Raw genomic sequence first — 20,384 nt, forward strand, 5'->3', positions numbered from 1 at the left:
AAAAACAGAACTCAGTTCCTTTTCCCTGATTGTTAAATTGTGTGTACATATTTCCTCTTCCAATAAAAGTGCTGGATGATAAAAGAAGTACTGAAAATGCACGTGAAAGTAGAAAAAGGTGTTATTTCTATATTAATGTATTATTTAATATATAATAAAAATCACACATTCATCTGTGATCTTGACTATGTAGAACAAAGTTAATCTAGATATTGTAACTAACAATTTGACACTGGACAAAAACTGTATTTTTTGGTGAGGAACCTTCTTCAGGAAACATGTTAGGGAAGCCTTACATTTGCACTTCTACATAGGATAGGTAATTGCCACATCCGCCACTTCTCTCACCACCTGATCTATGTGCATGCCCCTTTCATTTCCTCGTGTATGGAGTACCTATTATGTCTTGCATTTTCCTGGTACAAGGGTCTGCAACAGCTCTTTAAATGCATTAAGGTTTATTTTGAATGCATTTCACGAATATCTATTTTTTCTTACTGAGTTTAGATAAAAAGCTTCTAAATAAGAAGGTCTTAGAAGCAACAGAATCTGCCTCCTGGGAAGGGCAGTATCATTGTAATTTTGTGTATTTTGAAATGCCTCTTACGCTCTCCCTAGCCACACCTCTTATGAGAACCACTGACATACATTAAGGGAAAAAATTTTGCCTCCTTAACTCATTTCATACCCTCTTTGTGACTGAGAGATAAACAAGGTAGGTCAATTTCACCTAAAATAAACACTATCAAGACTGCCAGTTCACTGTAATGAAATATTTCAAGTCACCAAGGATGTTCTGGCCAAAGATAATTTATCACATGCAAACTCTGATTGGTATTAATCATTTGAAGCATGTTGATAAGTATTTTCTGAGGATTGTTCTGGGATTAGATATAGTGGTTTCTGCTATGGGTAAAGGAGTAGTAGACTATTTACAGGTATTGTCCTGGAATATAGTTTTCAAGTCCTGGAATATTGTTAATAGCACAATTTCTGAAGTTCTGCTTCAAAAATTCCTACATGTGCATGTTGTTCAAGTAATTCTATTCCTCTGTTTCTCAACTGTCACATTAATAACAAATATAAAAGCTTATAAAATGAGGAAAATAATAGTACCTACACCCCACCATATTATGTGAGACTTAAATGAAACAATACACATAGAACATTTAGAACTCTGCCTGGCACATCATGTGTGCTTAAGAAATGTTAGCTATTATTATTGTCATAGTTTTAGTATGACTTGTTGATCTAGTTAATGCATAATTCTATAAAATAATTCCTTGAAAGAAAAAAAGACTTTCAACTCTCTGAGATAATTATAACTCTACATATTTCAAAGCATTTCCAAGTAGCAATTTACAATTTATCATGAAACGTAAGTATATTTTTTAAAGAAGATAAAAGCAGAAAACACCAAACTTTTATTCTTTTTTGCTTTGATTTTAGTAGCAGATAATTGTTACTTGCCTTAAAATTTTCTCATCTCCCTATGTATTTCAAAGCATTTCCAAGTTTCAATTTATAATTTATTATGAAAACTAAGTATATTTTTTAAAGAAGATAAAAGAAGAAAACACCAAACTTTTATTCCTTTTTGCTTTGATTTTAGTAGCAAATAATTGTTACTTGCCTTAAAATTTTCTCATCTCACTGGACTTCAGACCCACCCATCAGGGAAAAAAAAATGTATTTATGATACATCAGGGAGTGTACAGAGTTAGGTTACAGCTCTGGCTCTGCTATTTAACTAGCTGTATAACTGTGAGCAAATCATTTAACTTTCTTATCAAAATTTCCACTACTACCTTCTTTGTTTATGCCATCATCACCTCCTACCCATGGTACTGGATTCAACATAACTTTCTGTTTTCCTATGCAGGAAACACAGTGAGCATTTGAAAACAACTATCAACTCTTCCTTTCTCCTTTTTCTTCCTCAACAACTCTGCTCTAAAGGTTCATCGCTGCAGGTACAAGACTAATGCCCACATTGGTGGAGAAAAGGAGGCAAAGTCATGGTGGCCTGGCACAGAATGTCAAAACAAGAAGAGGAAGTAGTTCCTGCAAACAGTGGCCTAGAGTAGGGAGTAAGAGCCCAAGCAGGATGAACAGGGCACCATATGGGGATGGGAGGCAAACCTGGCATGGGGAAACAGAAGTGTGGTAAAGTAGAGGTGTGGCCCATGCAGTATGTGAAAGCCCAAGTGGAGTGAGGAGTGCCACCACTTAGGAAAGACGACTTGGGCTATGCAGGATTGGTTACATACGGGGGATCAATCAAAGAAGTAGATTTAGAAAAGATAATGAGAGCCTGTCTCTCACTGTCAGAAAAGGAACTACATCTAAGGGGAAAAAAATATCAAGGATGAATCCATATAACTAGATTAAAATTGGAGTCTTGGTGTAAATTCATTGTTTTATTATATACGTAAATACACAAATAAATAGTAGATATAAAAATGTGTGTGTGTGTATGGCACGTGTATGATTAAACAGACATACTCCCTAGCTCTGCTCATAAAGAAGGTCTTAGATAGTGATACTTGAATAGCAATGAACATATCTAATGCCAAGATATTGTATTCTAAATATAACTTTTTCTACTAAAAGGGACCAGGGCTCATTAGAGAAATGACTGATTCCAGGGCTAAGACAAGTATAATACAAGAGAGTCAGAATGTTTTGTTATATCAGAAGCAAAGAAGTGATCAAATTGACATGAACATGTCAAAAGGGCACAGAAGCCAGCTTGAAGATGGTCCCAATCATCAAATTTGGGTAACTCATGTATCAAAACAAGTAATGACAATAGTGGGCTAAAATCCACTTCCTAAAATAAAAAACAAATTCGCACATGAATGCATTTAAAGTACAACAAGGCATGGGATCATTAGTCTCAAAGATGCTCCCCACAAAACACTGATTAATTACATTGGAAAAAGAGTGATTTTACAGTGGAGAAGCTAGAGGGACATTGCCTAATCAGTGATCAAGTGATCGTTAATCAGTGATCATTAATGGGACAAATAAATATCATGTACAATCTAAAAGAAATCAATGAGAGGATCACAGTAACACGTGATATTACTGTCAAAGATGATGATATAAATTTAAGCATAAGGAAACATGAAACAAGTTAAAATAGTAAGCATTCTACAAAATAATCTTCAAATGTAGAATGGTCATGAAAGTCAAGGGAAGATGAAAGAACTGTTCCAGACTGAAGGAGACATCTAACTAAATACTGTGAAAAAACATTAGAGAACACTGGTGAAACCTGAATGGGTCTGAGCATTTAATAATATAAATATATAAATAATGTATTGAGATTGACGGTTGTATTATAGTTATATAGGAAAATATTCTTGTTTATAAGAAACACACTATTCAAGCATTATTAGATTTACAACTTATTCTCCAATGGTTCAAAGGAAATGAAGGTCTTTGAAGTGTACTTGCAACTTTTCTGTAAGTTTGTCACTTGGAAATAAATTTAAAAACATGTAACATGTCAAATCACAACTCTTCCCTGCTCAAAACCCTTCAAGGGCTCTCTACTGCAACCAGAAGAAAACCCAAGGCCTACACGTTCTTCACCCTCTTGCTTTCAGTCCTCATGCCACAGTGCTGTCCCTCCGTCCTTCATAATCTAGCTACTTGCAACTTTACTGAGGCTCCTGGAACATGTGAATTCATTCTCATTGCAGAAGATCATGGCTCTTCCTCCTTCTTCCAACACTGGTGCTCTGGAATTTGGATCAATGCCCCCTTATCATGATTTGGCTCTGTTCTCAAGGTCATCTCCTCAGAAAGACCTCCTCTGATCACTCTAGATACTTCCCTCCTAGTATTCTTTATCATAGTACCCTGTTTTATTTTCTTTATAGCACTAATCATGGTCTAAAATTATCATATACATTTAATTTTTTTTTTTTTTTTACTTATTTTCACTGTCCTTCCACTAGAGAATAAGCTTCTTAGGGAGAGAGTCTTTGTCAGTCTTCTTCACCACAGTATCTCCTCCACCCAGGACCTGGACATCGAAGGCACTAAGAACTATTTGCTGATTTATTCTCTAGGACTCAATTTTCTCATCTACAAAAATGGGAACAAACTACTACCTGTCTCATAGGATTAGACATTGGCTGATAAATGCAAATGATCAGCACAGTGCCTGGCATACAAAATGTACTAAATAGATGTCAAATATGCTTATAAAATGAAAACAGTAGTTTGGGTCTAGAAATTCTCTAAAAGTTGAATGGGCATGTGATTGGGGCATTGACATCCCCCTAAATTGACTATTAAGATTCAGCAGAAAAAAAAGGCTTACTCCCCAAAGTCTACTAATTATACTGTATTTTATTTTATTGTACTGTGCTTTACTGTGCTTTGCAGATATTCCATTTTTTTTTTTAACAAATTGAAGCTTTGTGACAACCTTGTACTAAGTAAGCCTATCAGCATCATTTTTCCAACAACACGTGCTTCCTTCATGTGTGTCACATTTTGGCAATTCTTACGATATGAAACTTTTTCATTATTATCATATCTGTCATGGTGATCTGTGTAGTGTTTCATGTTGCCACTGTAATTTGGAGGGGGGGAACTGTGTTCATACAAAGCAGTGAATCTAATCCATAAATGTGTATGTTCTGACAACCACTGACCATTCTGTCTCTGTTCCTCTCCTTCCTATTCCTGGAGACCTAATAATATTGAAATATGGTCAATTAATAACCCTACAATGGCTTTTATGTGTTCAAGTGGAAGGAAGAATTGTGCATCTCTCACTTTAAATCAAAAGCTAGAAATGATTAAATTTAGTGAGGAAGGCATTTTGAAAGCTGAGACTGGCTGCAAGCTGGGCCTCTTGCACAGAACAGTTAGACAAGTTCTGAATGCAAAGAAAAAGTCCTTGGAAGAAATTAAAACTGCTATTCCAGTAAAGAGTAAATGCATCAATTATAAGAAAGCAAAAAACGCCTTATTGCTGATATGGAGAAAGTTTCAGTGGTCTGAACAGAAGATCAAACCAGCCATAACATTCCCTTAAGCCAAAGCCTAATCCAGAGCAATGCCCTAACTCTTAATTTTATGAAGGCTGGGAAAGGTGAGGAAGCTGGAGAGGAAATGTTTGAAGCTAGCAGAGGTTGGTTCGCCAGGTTTAAGGAAAGAACCTATTTCCGTAATATAAAAATGCAAGGTGAAGCAACAACTGCTGCTGTAGAAGTTGTAACAAGTTATCCAGAAAATAACTATGATCATTGAAAGGATGGCTATACTAAACAACAGATTTTCAATGTACACAAAAGTTTTATATTGGAAGAAGACGTTATCTAAGACGTTCATAGCTAGAGAGGAAAAGTCAATGCCTAGCTTCAAAGGACAGCCTGACTCTCTTGTTAGGAGCTAATGTAGTTGGTGATTTTAAGTTGAAGCCAATGCCCATTTACCGTTCTGAAAATCTAAGGTCCCTTAAGAATTATGATAAATCTACTCTGCCTATGCTCTATACCTGGAATAACAAAGCCTGGATGACAGTGTTATCTGTTTACAGCATGGTTTACTGAATATTTTAAGCCCACTTTTGAGATCTACTGCTCAAGAAAAAAGATTCCTTTCAAAATATTAGTTTATTGACAATGTACTTGGTCACTGGACAAGTATGATGGAAATGTACAAGGGGATTAATATTACTTTCATGCCAGCTAACATAACTTCCACAGTCCATGGGTCAAGGAGTCATTTAGAGTCTCCTGTCATATTATTTAAGAAATAAATTTTGTAAGGCTGTAGCTGCCATAGATAGTGGTTCCCTTGATGGAACCGAGTGAATTAAAAATCTTCTGGAAAGAATACACCATTCTAGATTCCATGAATAATATTTGTGATTCATGGGAGCAGATCAAAATATTAACATTTATAGAAATTTGGAAGAAGTTTCCAACTCTTATAGATGACTTTGAGGGTTCAAGACTTTAGTAGAGGAAGCAACTGCAGGTGTGATAGAAATTGTACAGAACTATAATTAGAAGTAGAACCTGAAGAGGTGGCTGAATTGCTATAATCTCATGACAGAATTTGAAGAGATGAAGAGTTGCTTCTTATGGATGAGTAAAGAAACTGATTTCTTTAAGTAGGATCTGCTCCTGGTAAAGATGCTATATTTGTTAAGATGACCACAAAGAATTCAGAATATTATGTAAACTTAGTTACACAGAATACAGAATATTATGTAAACTTAGTTAATACTGCATGCAGAGAATTCATCGGTGAAAGGAAGAAGCAATCTATGCAGCAAACCTCCTTGTTCTCATACTTTCAGAAATTGCCATAGCCACCCAATTTTCATCAACCACCACCGTGATTAATCAGTAGCTGTCAACAGGGAGGCAAGACACTCTACCAGCAAGAAGATTACAGCCCTCTGAAGGCTCATATGATCATTAGCATTTTTAACAATGATGTACTGTTTAAATAAGGTGTGTACATTTTTAAGACATAATGCTATTGCACACTTAATAGACTACAGTATAGTGCAAACGTAACATTTATATGCACTGAGAAACCAAAAATTTCTTGTGAATAGCTTTATTGTGGCAGTCTGAAACTGAACACAGTATCTCCAAGGTATGCCTGTAATAAATCAAAATGCATTCTCAATTTAGTGATATCCAAATGTGCTAGAAGGATAACTATGGGTTCTTTATTTTGTGGGAACACAACTTTTGATTTTTAATAGCAAACTATTTATACTTTAGGCCAGGTGTGGGGGCTCACGCCTATAATCCCAGCACTTTGGGAAGCCGAGGCATGTGGATCACTTGAGACAGGAGTTCGAGATCCAGCCTGGCCAACATGGTGAGACCCTGTCTCTACAAAAAATACAAAAATTAGCTCGGCATGGCAGCATATGCCTTAATCCCAGTTACTTGGGAGGCTGAGGCAGGAGAATCACTTGAACCCAGGAGACGGAGGTTACAGTGAGCTGAGATTGTGCCACTGCCCTCCAGCCTGGGTGACAGAGCTAGACTCTGTCTCAAAACAACAACAACAACAAACTATTTATACTTTAAATGTTTTAGAGTATCATGATGTATTCTCTAACCCTTTACACATTCATACTATAACTTACCAAAATTTTTACTAATACAAGTCCTAGATTTATAAACGTTAATTCATCTTCAAAAAAATTTCTTTAAGCATAATTTCGGCATGTTCATGGATAAAGAATAATTAATGTCTGATTAAGGTCACAAGTTAAATAAAAGTGAATCAAAGTGCTCTCCCGGCTTCTGATTCCCAGTGTGTTACTGCTCTAAGCATAATGAAATATTTATTAAGTGCCCAGGCAGGGCCAGGAGGGAAAAAGATATGTAGGACAGATCCTTAGGACATATTTCTTATTAACAAAAAGTCTAAATTAAAAAGAAATTGAATCTATTTTGAGTTTCTATATAGGAAGGCTATTTAAACTTTCTATCTATGGCAGGCAAACCCCATAAAACACACCACAAATCCAAAGGACACGTAAGTAGCATTTCTTAAAATCCTGAGAAGAAATGACTTGAATTTTAAACTACCCCTTTTACTTGTCCATCTGTTACTTTTTCTGTTACAGTTAAGGCAACAGAAAAAAAAAAATCTTCCTAGAGAAAGACTCAGAGTTTAGTCTTTCTTTAGAAATTATCTGCAACACTGTTACAATGCCTCTCTTTTTTCCAGTCTTTGTCTTTTTCTTTCTTCTCCCCCTTCACCCTCATCCACCACAAACATACACAGGCCTTATTCTCAAGACTGTACATTTATATGTTCTGTTTTCAAATTAGTAAACCTTAATATGCAGTTACTTTCCTAAGCAAATTTCACGGGTAAAATCTGAAAAGAGTACCGCATTTTTTGCCTCACCCTCAAATATCTCTTGACAAGTTTTCTGGGTAACGGTTGCATGAGTCATTCTGTGTTCAGGTTTGTGTTCATAACAGACATGCTGGTGTTTATGAATTTCAAAAGAAATAACTAAAAACACGTTTGGGCAGGGTGGGTCACAATATGTTGTAAGAAATGTGTGGTCTTTAAAATGATTTGGAATACTTTGCCTCTAGTTCTTATCAATTTGTTTCTAATTTATTCCTTATTAGATTCCATATTCCATGTAGGAGAGCTTCCAAAATTGTACTCTACAAGTTTAAAGACAGAAGGTAAAGACATTAGTGCAATGAGAACATGAAAGTAAGGAAAAAAAACAAGATAAAGCCGATGGTGAATCTGACACACAAAAGACACACTTGCCAGAAAGAAGTGGATTTCTGGAGTTGGGGCTCTCAATTGTCTAGTAACTAAAGTAAAAAGTGAGATAAATGTGATAGGATCAGGTATAAAACCCAAGATGTGTATAAGCTGAAAATACACTAGCTACTCAGGAGAAATGAAACTGTATTGCTGGTGCTGAAAGGTAAATAAAAGCTTTCTCCTGAGGTCTCATAAAGGAAAAATATAAAATAGTCAGTGCTGTTGACATTTATCGTAAATGGATTTATGGTTCTCCCTAAAATGTCTTCCTTATAAATCAATGGTACAACATCGAGTGAGTTTAGCAAATAATTCCATAAGAGTCCAAAGCACAACTTGTGAATAGTCTGCATAAATTCAGACACAATTTCAAATATCTATGCAACTGCCAGGTAGGGCACTATACAGCTCAAGCTAATTGCTGCCTTGCTTTACCTTTTTTCTTATTTTAACACTGTGGAGGTCTCACAAGCAGGACTGCAGTTAACACTTTCCAAACTTTGAACACCCAATATATACTTCAAAGAAAGTTCCTTTAACATTGTTTCTAGAAATATTTGCAATCTAATCCTGGTTAGGCACTGGGCTAAGAGTTTCAACATGCTCATTTAACAACACCCTAGGTAAGGTATTACCCACATCTCTCAGAGTTGAGAAAACTAAAGTATGGAGAATGCTAAGTAACTTGACCAGGACTATAAAGGCAGTAAGTGGCCTCTGCCACAAAATGCTGTGCTTTAAATTATACACAACTCTGCAACTGGGATTAAGACCTTATATTAAATACTTCTCAGAGACTGCTCTGTTTGGAAGTGTCAGGGGCACAAAAGTAAATGACAGAGAGAAAAATCCAACATGGTAAAATTCCAACCAGAGATCTCAGGCTCAACAGACTCTTATTCATAAGGTAGATATAGTAATTTTTGCAATTTAATCAAATATTCATTATTATCCTTTACAAGATTATATAAATAGGAGCACACAGTTTTGCTTTCATACCTACAACTCAAGCCAATAAAGCCTTGGATGAAGGAGGGCTGCCAGAGAAGGCAGAGAGGGAAAGGAATTCTAGGCACTCCCTGGTACTTTCTTCTGGGAGGAGCTGGCTGCTGAGGGCCTTCTTGATTACGGCATCACTCACGCACCATTCCAAATTCCTAGCCAGCTGTGTGTATGCAAACCCACTACCCTGATGCACTGTCTGTGGCCAGCATTTATTATTGTTTTACCCAGAATCCATTCTCCATTCTCCACATTCCATTTTGGAAAGGCCCCAATTTTTTCACGTATCTGTAACAGGGGGTGTATTGTAGTTGGTAAGTAAATTCTGATGGCCACATTCCCACTCCATGTGACTGATTTCATCCTGACTTTTCACAATTCTGACCAATAAGTTTTGAGGAAATGTCAGCCATGTCCCTTAAAACTGATGAAAGGAAATATGCAAGAAAAAAAAAAGCCTCTTCTCATCCCACTGGACACTGCCATGTTCTTTACTGCTATGTATGTGTGTGTACATGTGTGGATGCATGTGTATCTGTGCATGAAAGACAGACACATACATGCAAACAGATAAAAAAAAGCACAGTAGAAAATAGATTATATTAAGAAATGAGGCATATAGAAAGGAATAATTTGTAAAAAGTTCAGGAGAGAAGTGAGCCAGAAAATACTTAAGGAAAGGAAGAAGGGATCTTCACCTCTGATCACAAGAAAGGTTCACTATGTCAATATTATTTCTTTAAAGCTTCCTGGAATTAGACAGAAGGCAATCTTGCTCTGTACAGCATTTAGTACATTGCCAAGATCATTTGAAAATTAATAACCTCTATTTAAGGATGAGAGTAAAACACCAGCCAAAAATAGCACGCCATACTGAATAAGGACCAGCTTGAATACTTCTGGTATCTGTTTGTATCTACTGAATGTGGCTGTGTAAAAATCCAGACTATGATGATCTTATGAAAATGCATTTCTTTGCTCACATAAATATACTGCTAAACAGCTATGGCATTATATCTAGATCCAACTTTCCAATTCTATGCACATATTGCTAAATGTCAAATGTATTCATATTCATTTATATTTGAATGCTTTGAGTGGAAAACTATAAATCATCCATTCAAAAATAAAAATAAAATAGATATGCAGTATTATTTAGCACCACAGATGAACCTTATTTATTTTACAGTTAAGCAGTGAAATGAATAAGCATTTTCAAACAGAAGCTCTGACTCTGAAAACTTACAACAAAATGGCAAAACCCACAAGTTCCTCCAAATATCTGAGTTTCCTCATAATCTCAGTTATTATTATACCTTTATTATCCCAGTCAAAAATTACAACTTTTATAGAACAGTATCTATTTCATTGAATATCTTCTTTATTGGAATACATAATCCAACTCAATTACTCTTGAAATATCTTAATTATCATATATCAAATTGTTTTTAGAAATGCCTCACAAATGGAGAATTGGTTTAAAAAGTTGGATGACCCTAATCAGATCTGTTTAGTTCATCTTACTGGTGCAATGATTTATCAAAGCTGAATCAAATTCTTTTCTTTCTCCTCATCAGCCAGAAATTCTGATTCTTCCATTATCATTAATCTCTTAATGTTGAAATATGCCAAGACTCTTACTGGCCGTCTTTCTTCTCTCTTCTCAAACTGTAATGACCTCGACAAATCTCATAGCTTTAAATATCATCTATTTGCTAATAACTTCCAAATATATATCTTCAGCTGAACCTATGAATTTTTACATGTAACTCCCTACTCAATAGCTCCACCTGGGTGACTTAATAGGCAAATCAACTTTACCTGACCAAATATGAGAAACTTATCTTCCCATTAAACCTGTTGTTTCCAAAGTCTCCTCATCTCAATTAATGCCAGCTATTACCTTTCAGTTGCTCAGTCTGAAACCTCCGAATCATCCTTGCCTCTCCTTATTGTCTCATGATCCACAGCCCACCAAATAACAAACAGCTATTCCTATGAAATATACTTAGCTTCTGACCCCTTCACATAACTTCTGCTCTGGTCCAGGCTATCATGTCTCACTGTAATACTGTAAGAGCTACTCTCCAGCTCTGGCTTTCCTCCATCCCATGCACATAGCATATGCACATCATCTTGTGCTTTTCCCAAGCGCAATAATCGTCTTATAACTTAAGTTTGATTATGTGATTCCTCTATTCAACTATTTTCCTGTCTCACTGAGATCAAAACCTTTTAAGACCCTATATGATCTAATCCCTGGTTACTCCTCTGACTTCATTTCCCACAACTCTTCTACTTGCTCACTTCACTTCTGCAACACTGACCTTGTATTATCTGGAATGTACAAGCATACTTTCATTTTGCATATACTGTCCCCTCTGCCTGAAACCTCTTCCCCCAGGTACACATATTACTTACACATTATCTCCTTAGTGAATATCTTACTGACCCCTAATTCTAAATTGCACTGCTCCTCAACATTCTGTCTCCTTCACACTTATCACTATATCACAACATATTATAAATTTTAATTATTAACTCTTTTTTTTTAACCCACTAGAACATAAGCCTCATGAGGAACTGGTTTCTTTCCCCAGTGCTGGGAATAGTGATGTTCATATGGTAAATACCTAATTAACTTTGCTGAAAAGTTTTTGTTGAATACCTCTACCTTAAATATCATCTTATCAATATGTGAAGTTGCACACCTCTAAATTTCTTCACTTTTTAATCTGTAGCTCAGCATAGAGAGCCACTATCTGCCCTGCTGCAAATCAGAAATGCTAGAGTCATTAGCAACTTGAAACATTGGCTGCCCCTCATTCTTTAAGTGACATGGATCCTATCCTCTGCCTACCTCTTTCTCAAATGAACTCTTCTCTGCAACTCCACTGCCTCCCTCTTCAGTTCAGGTTCTCACTAGATCCATACTGACCAAAGGATAAAGTACATATTTCTCAACGTGACAGATAAGGCCTCCTTTCCACCTGACTGTAGTCCACCTTTAAGTCACATTCCCTCTTCCTCACTGTACCCTCCCCTCCATGAGCCAATCTCATTTAATCAATTTAGCATGCTTTTTGAGCTTCTAATGCTTTTCATAATATCCATTCTACCCGAAATATTCCTTGTGCTTTGCAATAAACAATTCCATAGCCATTTCATAGGACCAATCTCAAATATTACCTCTATACCATCATCAAAATAACAGCAGCTAAATACTACTGAGTGCTTACTATGAGCCAAGCAATTTATTTGCATTATGTAATTTAATCCTCAAACAAGCCTATGAGAAAGGTATTAATAATTTCCTCAAACTATACATGGTAAAATGAGGCTAGAAGTTAGAAAACTTGTCCTGGGTCACAAAATTAATAAACAAGTGAACTAGGATTTGATCTCTGATCTATCAAATTCCAAAGCTTTGATGACAAAACTCTACATAAACAGTTGAAATGAACTTCAAATGAATATTCAGAATGTTTTTACTGACTTAAGTCATTTTGAAACCATTAATTTTATTGCTGTGAGGTAAGAACTACAAGCCACAAACTCTAAGAAGGAGCCACTTTACAACTACCCAGGTAATATATGAAGGACCTCATTATCAGCTATTATTTTAGTTTGCAGAAAGACACATACCTTTTGTGGATATATCTGTGTGATAAGAAAAAATAACTGTGATGCCATTATTGTTCATTTACAACACATGCGGGGTTATAGGCAAGGTAAAAACACCAGAGCTCTTGTATTTGCATGCCATAAAACCCACACAAAGGTCACCTGATGTAGTCAAATGCCCTCTGGAACGCCAAATCACTGCAATCTTTCTATACAATAACTGTAACTCCTCTCACCTTTGCCTTTCTTACTAGAGCTTCATTTCACTGACCTTTTCATTATCAGTTGCTTTGCTGGGTTTGTACGTAGCATCCCACCCAAGCCTCTGAAGGCTGCCCTGATGTCTCCATAGAAATGGCCCCAAGGTTGTCTCCAAAATGGCCCTGTCTGAGTTGCCATGGTAAACAACCAGGCGGATTGCTATATTCAGTTCTCTGCCAGGGTCGTCATGGTGACTGCAAAGGACTGCTCCTTAGAAGGACCTCACAAGGGCACGTTGCTATGGTGACCCTATCCTGCGTATTTCTAAGCAACTTCCTTTCAGTCTCTCTGTGGCCAATCACGGCCGGTTCATTTTTAGAGTAATTCAGGTAGGTTTCTCCCAAAGATACTATTGTAAGACACAGGGATTTTAGAAGCGAGAAGGCCTATAAACAAATTAATTGTTTGAAAATATAAACAGTGCCATTCACAAATCATTAAATCAGTCCCCATAAATTTTAGGAAAGATTTGTTTTGATGAGTAACAAAAAAATACCTGCAAGGCCTCTGTTAAATGTGTCTGTTTTGAAACTTAATCAACCAAAAGTATCTTACAGGCTATAATGCAGATAATTAAAGCTCTAAATTTTTACAATCTTACAATGTAGCAACTACATGGGTATTAAGCACTTTATAGTAGACATGCATGACACGTACACACACACACAAATGAAATCATAAATATATACTGATGATTAAGTTATAATGAGGTATCAAGGAAGTTCTGATTAAGCAGAAGACAAAATATTTGCAAGCCCAGTGGAAAAATAAATGTTTTTTTTTAAAACTAAGTTGGGAAATCCTAGCCATATTTGAACCCAAGCTATTTATTTTCCCTTGTGTTTTTGTGGTTGGAACAATCCCAACTTATCTTCCTTTCATTTTAAAACATGAATATAGGCCATTCTGAACATATGCTTGGTTTTTCAGCCATGCTATCATTCACCTGAAACTTTAAAATATTCTACTGTTCCTAGTATTTTGCAAGAGCAAAATTCTGTCTAACAATTAACTTTAATATCCTTAGTTATTTAACAACTAAAAACAAATTGTAAAATTCAAAAGATGCAATTATAATTTCTATACACATATCCATCCTTTCATTGTTCCTTCTAATTGACTCAACTCTACGTATATATAGTTAAGAAACATATGCATATATTTCATATATTCTTGCATATATATAAGAATATATATACTTATATATGTATATATACATACACATGTGTGTATATATATAAGAAACATATATACATACATATGTTTCTTAACTATAATTATATATATATTGAGAGAGTTAGGAGTTGATTATTTCCTATTAAATGGAAGAGGTTAATGTTGGGTTCTCTCTAAATCATAAAGATGATTTTTCCCTTGAGCACTAGTTCCTCTAATTCTATATTTTCTGTTATTCTGTCTCACAGATTCCTTTCTCCTACTCTGTCCACAGCAGCCCACCACTCCCCACTCACATTCCACTGGGGAGAATAGCATTTCAGTTAATATACATAGTCAAGAAACATGAGAATAATTCATAGCATAAGAATTCTAAGTTGCATAGAGACATGCAAGTTAGACTTCATAGACATAAGGACTCTTTGTATTTGGACTAAGCTTTTACTGGTTTTGCAGAGACTTCATGCTTCAGGTCTTCAATACGCTTTCACAAATCAGAGAAGTCACTGCAGCTTCCACTCGTTCCTTCGCTATGTATTTATTCAGTGACTACCACGTGCCAGGCAGTGCACAAGGGTCTGGGAATACTCAGTGAACAACAACAAAAATCTGCCCTTAAGGTGTTTCAATTATGGAGAGGGCAAGAGAGGTAAAACACATACAAAGAAAATTAATTAGGAAGACATATATTATGTTATAAAGGGATTAAAGTTTGGGAGAAAATTAAAGTGCTGGCGGGGACGGGATGCAGAGTCCTTGGCCAGGTCAGGGCTGAGGAGGCTGCAATACTACACATTTACAAGAAGTTTCAAGGACTCCCCCACTCACCTTATGTAAGTGCACTCAATATTATATTCAATAACAACCTAAATCCTTAAATTTAAAGGAAAATTTAAAAATAAAAAGGAAAATTTGAAAAATCTTTCATAATACACTCAGTAGAAGTTCATTAGAGTAACAATCCATTTCTCTCTTCTATACCTGCTTTCTGACAGGGAGCACTGTCTGAGGCAGGCAAGAGACATCACCACCTCCAATCCTACTCTGCATTTCAAGACCTACATATAAACTTAGGCAAGTTACTCTCTCTCAAGTGTCTTTTCTCTTTTAAAATAAGAATAATTCTTCCTACCCGATAATATTACTCTGAAAATGCAAAGATATGAAAATATAAATATAAAAATACCATGGGTAAAATAATCTATATCTAGAATTTGCTTTATAATACTTCAGTATAAATTTAAAATGAGGAGCGACAATAAAAGTTGAGCAAAATGTTGAGAATTAATGAAGCCCAGTAATGAATATATGAGAACTCATTATATGTTATTTAGATCTCATTTTCTTTGAAAATTTCCATAATAAAATATCTTAAAGATTAAACTTGCAAAGATATTCCCTTTCATAAAGATTTTAACAATACCTAGAAAAAAGTATATAGAAACATTAATGTATTTTATATAAATATCTCAAAAAGTGAGGGAAAAAGTAGATTTATCTACTGAGTAGTTACCAGGCTAGAATAATGCTAGCATTACCTTTTATACTTTTTTCCAACATGTTATCTCCTTTTTAAAAAATCATCACTGCAATCTTTCTACACAATAACTGTAACTCCTCTAATCTTTGCCTTTCTTACTAGAGCTAATAGTATGAGACATAAGTCAGATAAGCAGAAAAGCATCATCGTTAAGCTTGTAAACTCACATGGTATTCAATGTACAATAGATTTTAAAAAGTAGTTTCAATAGAATTTGCTGAATGCTTAGAAACAATCATGTAAGGAAGCTCTACATTGCCAATAAAAATTTTAGACAATAAATTCTACATAGTTTTATCAAGAAACTTAAAAACTTACCAGATCAGCATCTGCCTTTTTGTAGGTCAAAGCTTCAACTTTGGAATCCAGTTCTGCTTGTATTTGGTCTCTTCTTTTCATAACACCCTTTACATTAAAACACATGGATAAAATAGGCTATACTTAGTTTTAATAATCTCCTATAACAAATATATATTTAAGAATATAAATAGCATCTCTTCCCCAAGGCATCAGTCATTTGGGGATATAACATATTTAAAAAGTTGTTTCTTTTTTTATCTCTAAAAGGTAAATTGAAATAAAGTATTTAAGAGGGGTTTTTTTCCATAAATGTTTTATTAGTTTTTCTAATGCACATTTTACCCATTGAAGCATTGTACATACGTGCTATATTTGATGGAATACTCTAGGCATGTACAATTCTTCAAAAATAGTAAAGAGCAAAACAAACAAGAAAAAAACAGAAGCACCAAAATTATATACTATGGCATAAACTAGTTGCAGACGGGAGGTCACATGGACCACTCAACTGGAAACATCTACAGTCTGTGGCAGCCTTCTTATCTGACTCCAAAGGGACAGATAATCAAACAGGAAATCATGGTGGGAAATCAGAAAACTGAAGTATGTATTCATATCCTAAGCATTTTATTTTAGCTCAAAATATAAAATATTAATCAGTTAGTCAAGCTTTTGATGAGAAATCATAGCATCCTCTTTTACCAATAGGAGTTTCATCTTGTTTGCTTGATTTCATGTTTCAGAGTTTGCAAACTTAAAGCACCCGTGTGAAGAAATCTGAGTGAAGAATCCACCTACATCTCTCATTTTACAACGTATTTAAGTAATTCACATTTCTTCCAAGACACCTCACTTAGACTTTATGGACACAAGGACTCTTTTTATTTGTACTCATCTTTTGCTGGTTTTCACAATATTAAACAATGACATTCTAATAAGCACAAATGGCCTAAACAGGTTAAGGAAAAAATAAAAACAATTCAACCAGCTAGAAAGAGAAGGGCCTTAAAAGAGAAGGGCCTTCTGGTGTTTTAAAGAAGGAAAGAAAGTAGAAACAAATCAGTTCCATCAAACAAGATGGCTCTACACTATTAAAATAATAACCAAAAAGCATTAAGAATAGAAAGTATCCTGAGAATCACCTAGTACAGTTTTGCACCTGGAGTTTTGCACTCTTAAGACATTCAAAGCAGGCCAGGTGCAGTACTTCACACCTATATCACATCTCAGCACTTTGGAAGAAAGACATGGGAAGATCACAGGAGTTCGAGGATATAGTGAGCTATGATCATGCCTCTGCACTCCAGCCTGTGCAACAGAGTGAGATCATGTCTCTTAAAAAACAAAAAATAAAAATAAAAAATTCAAAGAAAACGAACACTTTTCCTAGTTGTGAAGAAGTCCACAGAAAATTCAACTAATTATCACAAATTCCTTTATACTTACCTCAATGCTTAATTGTCCTTAATGTCAGGAAAGACCTTCCTTTCTTTGACCCAAATGACTGACTCTCTAATTCAGTTCTATTTATTTAAGGTCTGTTTCAATAAAGATGAAGTACTGGGCTTCCTATGCACAAATGTGTTTTAAGTAAAAGGTTGCTTCAGGGGACAACTGGTAAAAATTACATGAAATTTATCATTTTAATCAAAGAATTACTTTTCATTATTTTAGCTCGAATTGAAGAGAACATTCCAATATCAAAAAGAACAAGAACGGCTGCATAAATACTACTTATTATACCCTAGGAGTCTAAAAATTATTTCAATCAAATGAGAACCTATAAAATAACTATGTTTATTATAATTTTCCATGCCCTTAATAATGTAAGACTTCACTTATATAATTTCCATCTTGATATAATATAGGAGAAAACACCAATTAAAGAAACAGAATATACAAATTAGATCTTCTTGAAGATTTACACAAGAGAGTGACCAATAATGAAGTTAAACCAAAGGATGCAGCCAAGGAAATGGATAGAGAGAGGCAAGAGAATCATCAACAGTGAAACACTGAAGGCTTTTGGGAAACAAGAAGCTTTGTTTACAGGTGGACCCCAATAAAGTGAAGAACAACAGAAGCCTGAAATGTCTGTGTAATATTTAATGGCTCTGTCAAAGGAAACCTACACATGATAAACAAGAGAGAGGCAAGTCTCAAGCTGAAAGACAAAGTGAGCTTTTCTTACCAAAACAAGGAAAAGTTTTAAAGAAAGAAAAAAATGGAAAGAAATCTCTAGAAATCAAGGGTACATGTCAAAAGAAACTATGGTTCCCATTATAAAGAACAGAAAAAAGGAGCTATATATCTGAATGCAAGCTGACGCCTTCCCCACTACCACCCTAAAAACACCAGAGACCTGAGGGTACCAATTAGCCTGTGCAAAGTATTGTGGGCACAGAAAAACACTGGATGAAAAACATTAGCTTTGCAGATAGCATTGCTGAATTCCAAATATCTGGAAACCTTAACTTGAACTGAGGAAGTAAATGCAAAACTTTGATATAAGAGGAATAAAAGCCTTTTCAAACAGTGAAAGAAAAACATTTTAACTTGAAAGATTTATTTTAAAAGAAACCAGAAGGCAGAACATCAAGATCTGACTCAAGTACTTTCCACATAATGGTACTAAATATATTGCTAAATCAAATGTACCTAGAAGCAGGAGAGTAGTTATTTCATGAAAAGAAATCCCCAACACACTAAAAAAATTTTAAAGTAAAATTTCAAAAGGTTTGGAAAAACTAATCATATTCCCTACATAAATTTCGACTAAGGATGCTTCAAGTCTACGTGTAATCTGATAAACTGTTGGTGTTGCTATTGACTACTGAAGATTCTTGCTTTTTATCAATAGGTTGCTTCATCTATTTAGGCACACAATGAACAAATATTTGTCGAACATCTATCTACATGCAAAACAACCAGCTAGGACAAAAAGATACTGGTTTTAAAGAAAAGAAGTACAGTTGTCTTTATAGAGCTTATAATCAGGTAAGGGACTGAGGTACAATTAGAATTAGGCGTTCTTACCATTAACATTTCACTATAAAGCACATACTCATGTACAACAGGAAGCAGGGCCTCTGCAAGTCCAGACATCCGCTTTTCAGTGGCCTTACAGCATCTGTCAATGCAGCTGGCAACATCTTTTAGAATATCAACCAGATCCTCTTCTGATGCTGACCACAGAATATGAATTGGACCATATTCTTTCATTTCGTCAAAATATTCTAAAACAAATGACTTAATAAGTTCTTCAATATACAAAAGTTTTCAAAATACCTGTATCATAGATAGCAAGAAAGGGCCTTATTTCCCTCATTGTGCACATGTTACAAAATAACATAAGAAAACAGATATCATCCTACATTAAATCAACTGGCCATCATGGTTTGCCCAGGTCAGTCTTTGAATCACTACTGTCCAAGTGTAATCAATAACGACAATCCTTTGCATTGTCAAAAATGCCCTGGCTTGAAAAATAAATTACATGACCATCATATCTATAATAGACTTCTGCCTACCACACTACCATATCTGAGTGACTCATAGGCAACATGCCCTAAAAAAAACTTATCTTCTTTCTCTTCTTTTTCTGACTATATATTCCACTTAGTGGTAATTACTATCCACAGATTTAAGCAAAAAATCAGGAGGTTATCCTAGAATCATACTTACACAGAGCCAGTCAATCACCAATTCCAATACTTCTATATCTTAAGCTATCCATCTACCTACCCCATGTACTTATCTTCACTTCCACACCATCAGCATCTCTAACTGGTACTGCCTCAAGGGTATCCTAACTATTCTCCCTCTAATTTTGTCACAGTATAGAAACATTGTCTCGGTTGGGTGTGATGGCTCATGCCTGTGATCCCCACACTTTGGGAGTCTGAGGCGGGCAGATCACAAGGTCAAGAGATCGAGACCATCCTGGCCAACATTGTGAAACCCCGTCTCTACAAAAATTAACTGCGCATGCTGGCATGCACCTGTAGTCCCAGCTACTTGGGAAGTGGAGACAAGAGAATCGTTTGAACCTTTGGGAGGCAGAGGATGCAGTGAGCTGAGATCGTACCCCTGCACTCCAGCCTGGGAGACAGAGCAGGATTCCATCTCAAAAAAAAAAAAAAAAAAAAAAAAAAAAAATTTTGACTCTTCGTAGCTAAAGTAG

The 20,384-nt window shown here is 35.4% G+C and overlaps 1 protein-coding gene across 3 annotated transcripts in view; it reads right to left on the minus strand.

Moving 5' to 3' along the window:
- Positions 1 to 20,384, minus strand: part of SNX7 (sorting nexin 7) — a 120,431-nt gene that overhangs the window by 60,844 nt on the left and 39,203 nt on the right. For all 3 annotated transcript variants that reach the window (XM_012458468.3, XM_012458469.2, XM_064370228.1), the window contains exons 6-7: positions 19,238 to 19,437; positions 16,220 to 16,306 (exon numbers count right to left, since the gene is read on the minus strand). In XM_012458468.3, coding sequence (XP_012313891.2) covers positions 16,220 to 16,306; positions 19,238 to 19,437 — 287 coding nt within the window. The remainder of the gene's footprint in view (positions 1 to 16,219; positions 16,307 to 19,237; positions 19,438 to 20,384) is intronic.

The sequence above is a fragment of the Aotus nancymaae genome, unplaced genomic scaffold, assembly GCF_030222135.1.
Source record: "Aotus nancymaae isolate 86718 unplaced genomic scaffold, 86718_ANA_hifiasm-v0.15.2.pri h1tg000103l, whole genome shotgun sequence".
In the NCBI taxonomy this organism is placed as follows: Eukaryota; Metazoa; Chordata; class Mammalia; order Primates; family Aotidae; genus Aotus; species Aotus nancymaae.